The following is a 6,467-nucleotide window of genomic DNA, read 5'->3' on the forward strand; positions in this document are numbered from 1 at the left end:
TGTCCGCGAGGCTGCCCGCGCACGCTCCGCAAATGTCCGCACAGTCGCTGTGCTGGTTCCGCAACTGTCCGCACAGTCGCTGTGCTAGTTCCGCACCTGTCCGCACAGTCACTGCACTCGTTCCGCATCTATCCGCACAACCGCTGTGCTCGTTCCGCACCCGTCCACACAGTCGCTGCAGTCGTTCCGCACCTGTCCACACAGTCACTGTGTTCATTCCGCACCTGTCTACACAGCTGCCGTGCTCGGGGCGTGCCTATCTACATTTTGCCGCGCTCTGTCTGTACCCGTGTGCGAAGTCGGCCGTGTTGTGCCCGCACCTGCCTACATTTCGGCATGCTCTGCCTGTACATGTCTTTGGGGTCAGCCGTGTAAGAATATGGTTCTTGGTGGTTCCTGAACATAATTTTGGAATGTATCTTGGTTCTTGATGAAATTATATCCCCATCTTAAGCCTGAGGTGGATCTTGGTTCTTACTGGATCACTATGCATATTTCAGGCTGGGTCTTGGTTCTTGCTGGATCCCTCAACATAATGCCAGGCTGGATCTTTTGGTTCTTGCTGGGTTCCTGTCTCCAATCCACGTTGGATCTTGGTTCTCGGTGGTTCTTTCGGTTTGGTGTCGGGCTCGATCGTGGTTCTTGCTGGATCTTTCGTCTTCATGTCAAGCTGGATCCTGGCCTTTGTTGGATTTCCTGGCTTATTGTCAAGCTGGACCCTGGTTCTTGCTGGATCTTTCTATTTATTGTCAAGCCGAATCCTGGTTCTTGTTTGGTCTTTCGACTTACTGCCAGACTGGCTTCTGGGTTCCTCCTGGTTCCGGAACCAGGAACTAGGAACCGGTTTCCGGGAAGAAATGTTGGGAACCAGGCACAAGTCTGGTGACTGGTAACTGTTCTCAATCAAGACAAGACTAAAAATGGCATAATTTGACATTTAAGAACTATTATCACCTCATCTTATTCCTTTGATGAGAAATGTCATCAGACTTTGACATTAAAATCACGATTCTTTTCTAAGGGAAGAAGGCTGGTCGCTTCTGACCGCTTCAGTGAGTCAACAGCCTCTTCGGTGTCTTAAAAAGACGGATTGGATAATCACAGGTCAATTTCTACCTCGATGAGATCATCCGCCGACTTACCCTGACCTGTCAATGCCTCTTGTCGCTGAAAGCAGATGCTGATTCGCGGCACCGCCAACGAAATATATAAAGTCAAAAATTAAACCCTAGACAGGTATTCATGCACTGTAACGCGAATGCCACTTGCAAAGTTGCAGTGCATTGAAAGTCACCGGCCACCTCATCTCGGTCGCATCACAACGATTGGAACATGCCCTTGCGACCAGATGGATCTCCATATCTAGATTTTTCAGTATATTACAATGTCTAATTCGGGAGACTGGGGTCGGCGGCTAAAAACAGCCACCTAGCCGACCGGACGGACTATGGAAATACACTGATGTGTCGCCGACCTGTGACCGAGTCCGCCGACCAACTAAAAATCACAGGATATTTTTGTCGCAGGGTTGGAATGAAACCTAGAAAAGATACCATAGTGCCGTAGAGTACGGTAAAGAGTCGTACGGAATCGTTCGCTGGTGTTATGTGACAAAATGCATTACCATGGAGGCATTATAGGCATTAGGAGGCATTAATTATTGGCACCAAGCTTCGCGTGGATATATACATTTCTTGTCACCGACCTTATCCACCAAATTGACAGGTTTTACAACGCCTGCCGCGGTGCTCCGCCTGATGGCTTGCGGCCACGCCGTGTTGCGGTCACTAAACCAGCGACGTCATTCCCATGTATAGAGCATGTGAAAATCAAACTTACGGCGAAGCCCCCGCGCAGCAGTCCCCATGTGCCGATCACCGAACGAAGCCTTGAGGACATCTGGTTCACGGAATGCCTCCGCTTTAAGCCTTGAGACAATGACGCCCAGCCGGCGACCGGTTGGTGGGCAGTACGGATTTTGGACCAGCGCCATCTACAGATCATCGTGTGTCTGAAGCTGCCTGCTAGTCCGCGCGGGCATGGCGTGTTGAAACGAAGACGTGCACCAGTTCAGCTCCGAAATGGAAAGGACTCTTAAACAGGTAACTCGCGGAAGATTGAAAGCGTGATTTGGACTCGGAATGGTTCCATTTATCTTGTGATCCCACGGGAAACATGCTCGCAATTCTTATTCAGAGGTGGTGAGTGTTTTTTTGTTTGTTTTTTTGTTGCTGCCGGTCGCGTTTTTGCAGCTGAATTGTCGGCAGTAGCGTAACGTGATACCATATGACATCAAATGACAACGACGTCCATACCCGGTAGCGTTATCAGGAATCGGCGCATTGCCGAGGGCCCTTTTCATAACTGCAACTTTCGATATCATGCACGCGTCCAAAATGTTCATTTAGACAATGGCATTCAGCCAATTCCAGGATAAGTGGTGCTACAAAGAATCCGGGCACACCTGCCAGAGACAAAAGGATAGTCCCATCACAAAAGCAGCCGTCTTTCACCTTCGGGACTTGACGGGGCCTCACGTTGAAGCTGGATTCACGACTGGATTTGCCGATCTTGACCGCGAAAAAACAGCGAAGGAGTTCGACATCCAAGGCAGCGAAGTACGTGACAAAATTCCAACCGGTGGCAGCCAACACTGGGGGTGGCCTCCAACATGTGGGCCTCTTGGAGACCATCTCCCCTTATGGAAAAGACGTATGCGCTTTGTGAAAAGGTGATTAAGACTTCCAGTCATAATGACCATACTCTCCACCACACCTTGGGCATGTTCCAAACCTGATGAGATGTGTTGCCTCGTGGGCGCCTTTGGTTGCGTCCCAGCGATTGGTATATGCATGTTTAAACTGGGTTTCTGGGCTGCCTGAAACGGAAAAAACGATGGATTTTGTTATTGTGTATATTGCTATTTGTATATGATATTGACCTTGCTGTCAGGCAATGGATATTCTCCACGACTTTTTGGTAGAATGTTAGATTAAATTTTGAAGTTGCTACTGATACTAGTTTTGATAAAGACATGCAGCGAAAGCAGCATTACATCTATCTCCGTACTGCATTGTTCAGTTTAATTAGTTGGCTTTCGTCACTGACGTCTACGAAAATGTCATCGTCTTGTCGTGCGTAAAGTGCGGGACGGTGGGATGCATTTTCAAGGACTTTGTTCTCCACGTGGCATATGTAGGCGTTCGCAAAAAGTAGTCCCAGGGGACTCCATCAAAGTCCTTGAAAATGCATCTCTCTGTCCCGCACTTTACGCACGATATGTCGAGGGCATTTTCATAGACGTCAATAACGAAAGCCAACCGCTCGAACTAAACAACACAGTGGAGCAAGCTTCACTTCTCCGATTAACTTACGAGCTAAGCGTCAATAACCGCATTCCATTTTGATACATAGACATCTCCCTTGACCAATAGCGATTCGTGACGACAGGGCACAACATGCCAACAAATGCTGGACGATGCCTCGGTGCAAAAGCCCCGACCGGTACAAGATCGGTGAAGTGCGCTGCTTCCTCTGAAAAGTCCTTAATCTCTGCTCTGATTGGATGCAACTACACAGTGAAGTGTAGTGCATCAAACAATTCCTAGTAAAGAGTGGGCGCTCTTACAGTGCCAACGATCATGAGACCACCAGCTCTATGTCACGATATCATACAAAAACTGATGCTATCGAACATAAAACAAATCTAATCAAGGTGTTCTATGAGAATCAAATATCTAATAGCTATAAGACAGACTAGCGTATCCTCACAAAATCAACGTCTGAAGACGTCAGGCCGCGCAGTCGGAAGCGTGGCAGATGCAGCGAGCCGATGATGATGGTGTGGGTTTTAGGGCGCGTCGACTTCTAGGGTCATTTTGCGCCCAGTGCAGCGAGCCGACACCGCCCGAAACAATACGAGTTGGCGCTGGGAATACTCGGCGCGCGCTACGAATAGAGCATGCAGTGCACTGGGGGGTTGGGGGACGTGAAGTGCCCTGTACATATTCAGACAGTCCCGGTGGCGTTTAAGATCAGCGACGCTGCACCAGCCGGGCGCGTCCAGAAAGAGTGAAATGTGATCGCTGCGGCGGACACCGCTCACTAGCCTGGCTGTGAAGCGCATCTCCCTTTGCATCCCGTCTAGTTAGCGGACTCCACCCCAGATGGACAGGTAGGAGATGATGTGGGGGAAGTCGTGGATTTCGACAACGAGCTTCAAAACCTCAGGAGTGAAATGGTGTCGGATTTTGAACAGGGATACGAGGATTGTTTCACAGTGCCGAACGGGAGAGGGGGTGTGTAACACCTCACCAATGCACCTGCATTCCCAGGTGAGGTGTTGGTCGTGGATGAATGTTTGTGTCAGATATGATGAGGTGGAAGTTGCCGGCTTTTGTGGTAGAGGGCTTGGTGCCGATCGGCATGAAGTCTGTCTTTTGGGGCTCATTTGAGGGTTATTTGACTGAAACCAGTGGCTGGGTGTCATCGGCGTAGGATAGTAGGCGGCCGTGGGGTGGGAAGCTGGATAGGTCATGGATGAGGACAGGAACGGGATTGGGCCCACAAGGGATCCCTGGCCACCCCGTCGGATAGAAATAAGGTAACGAGCCACTACTGGCCACCAGCTTCTGACCGCTCAGGTAGTTCCGGAACCATTCCGAGAACACCCCACACCATTCCAGCTTGATGAGGACGACGTGATAGACGCTGTCAAAGGCCAGTCCCAGAATGATCGCAAGGACGTCTAGGATAGTTCAGGGACACTTTAAAAGGAAACATAATTTACAAGAATAAAAGACCGCAATATTTTGCGGTCTCGGATATCAGGAGACAGCTATTAAAAAGACAAACCATCATCATAGCATCTATTCTTGCTTGCAGGTGTTGGCCTTGGTGGTAATGGGTCAGCTGCTGCTGGCCTTCGGCTTGAACTTCGGCATGAACAGCGTCACCCTCATCCAGGTGCCGGGCGATCCTGACGGCTTTCTCAGCGCCGACCAGCCCAACTGGTTGATCGCCGCCACCTCGCTGGGTGGCATGCTAGGCGGCCTGATGGGCGCGCCGGTGGCGCCCGTTTTAGGCGTGCGGCGCCTGCTGCTACTCACCATGCCGCTGTACGCGCTCGGCTCGCTGGCGGTCGGCCTCGGCGGCCACTTCGGCTGGACGCTGAGCGGACGGGTGGCCATGTTCGTTGCGCTCAGCATACCCGAGGGCTGCGTGCGTGGCTACGTGTCTGAGATTGTGCCGCCCAAGCGCCGTGCCCTCTTCAGCGCCCTGTCGAACTTCATGATTTGCCTGGGCCAGGTGCTGGTTGTGGCCGTGGCGCCGCTGCTGCACTGGCAGGTGCTGTTCATCGTGGTAGGCGTGGTGCCGGCCGCGCTTTGCCTCTCCGGTCTCCTCTTCCTGCCCAACTCGGCCAAGTGGCTGCTCTCGGGCGGCCACTCGGAGGAGGAAGCCGTGCGCTCCATACAGTTCTTCCGTGGCACGCAGGTGGACGCCGCTGCCGAGGTATGCAGTATCCACGATTCACTGCAGCACGCACATGCGGACGGCGCCGCACTGCCCATGTGGACGCTGCTGCGTCAGCCGGGCACGTGGCGTCCGCTGTCACTGGTCTTCATCCAGATGGTACTGTTGCCTTGGTGCGGCAGCTCCACGCTGATGCTCATCACCGCCTTCGTGCTGGCGTCGGTGCGGCTTCCGCTAAGCGAGTACCAGCGAGCCATGCTGCCAGCCGCGCTCGCCGCGGTCGTCAGCGTGCCCGGCGGCATGATCATCGAAAGATACGGCCGGCTACCGGTGCTGCGTCTGGGCGGCGTGCTCTCTGCCATTGGCTGCGCTGCGGTCGCCGCGTACTTCTTCCTGGCCCCGGAGTCCCACAAGCGTCTCGGCTGGATTGTGCTGGCGGGCGCTGGCCTGACGCAGGTGGCCGTTGTCGGCATGCTCGCCAACGTCGCATTCAACTACGTCACCGAGCTGCTGCCCAACAAAACGCGCGCCTTGGGCGCGAACATCGTCCTCGTTGTGCTGAATTTGAATGTATTTGTGCTGCTAAAATTGTACCCACTAATCAGAGATGGGATTGGTCTGGGTGGAGGCTTCGTCATCCACTCGCTGGTAAGCCTGTGCCAGGTGTTCTTTGCCACATTTTGCCTGAAGGAAACAAAGGGTCTCTCGCTGGAGCAGATTCAGCATCTGTTTTAGAACGTTGAAATGGTAGCCGAGTTGCCGCCACTTCATATCGCTGAGTCACCGCCTGGTTCTAAACCATCGATGCCCTGCGTTGATGCACCGAAATGAAATAATGCTTCCGATTCCAGCAGCACGTGAATGGACACGGGAAATTAGAATCGGTTTGTAATGATGCAAGTTTCATTGCCTCATAGCCACGTTGCGATGGAATGCACCTAAAGTTCCTGAGAGACTTTATTCCATAAGCTCATGTTTATGTTTCTACGATAGCA

The 6,467-nt window shown here is 52.2% G+C and overlaps 1 protein-coding gene across 1 annotated transcript; it reads left to right on the forward strand.

The window, feature by feature from the left end:
* The first annotated feature begins 4,902 nt into the window (after positions 1–4,902).
* LOC119113509 (solute carrier family 2, facilitated glucose transporter member 6-like) lies at positions 4,903–6,207 on the forward strand. Its single transcript, XM_037237813.1, has 2 exons — positions 4,903–5,072; positions 5,205–6,207. The coding sequence occupies exons 1-2, from the start codon at positions 4,903–4,905 to the stop codon at positions 6,205–6,207; spliced, it is 1,173 nt and encodes a 390-aa protein (XP_037093708.1).
* Positions 6,208–6,467: the final 260 nt, after the last annotated feature.

The sequence above is a fragment of the Pollicipes pollicipes genome, unplaced genomic scaffold, assembly GCF_011947565.3.
Source record: "Pollicipes pollicipes isolate AB1234 unplaced genomic scaffold, Ppol_2.1 Scaffold_7262;HRSCAF=8765_pilon_pilon_pilon, whole genome shotgun sequence".
Taxonomy (NCBI): Eukaryota; Metazoa; Arthropoda; class Thecostraca; order Pollicipedomorpha; family Pollicipedidae; genus Pollicipes; species Pollicipes pollicipes.

Bases quoted from the DNA above. Each gene is read 5' to 3' on its own strand.
- LOC119113509 (XM_037237813.1), top strand. From the start codon at position 4,903: ATGGGTCAGCTGCTGCTGGCCTTCGGCTTGAACTTCGGCATGAACAGC. The intron at 5,073-5,204 runs GCCCGTTTTAGG...CGTTGCGCTCAG, and splicing joins CTGATGGGCGCGCCGGTGGC to CATACCCGAGGGCTGCGTGC.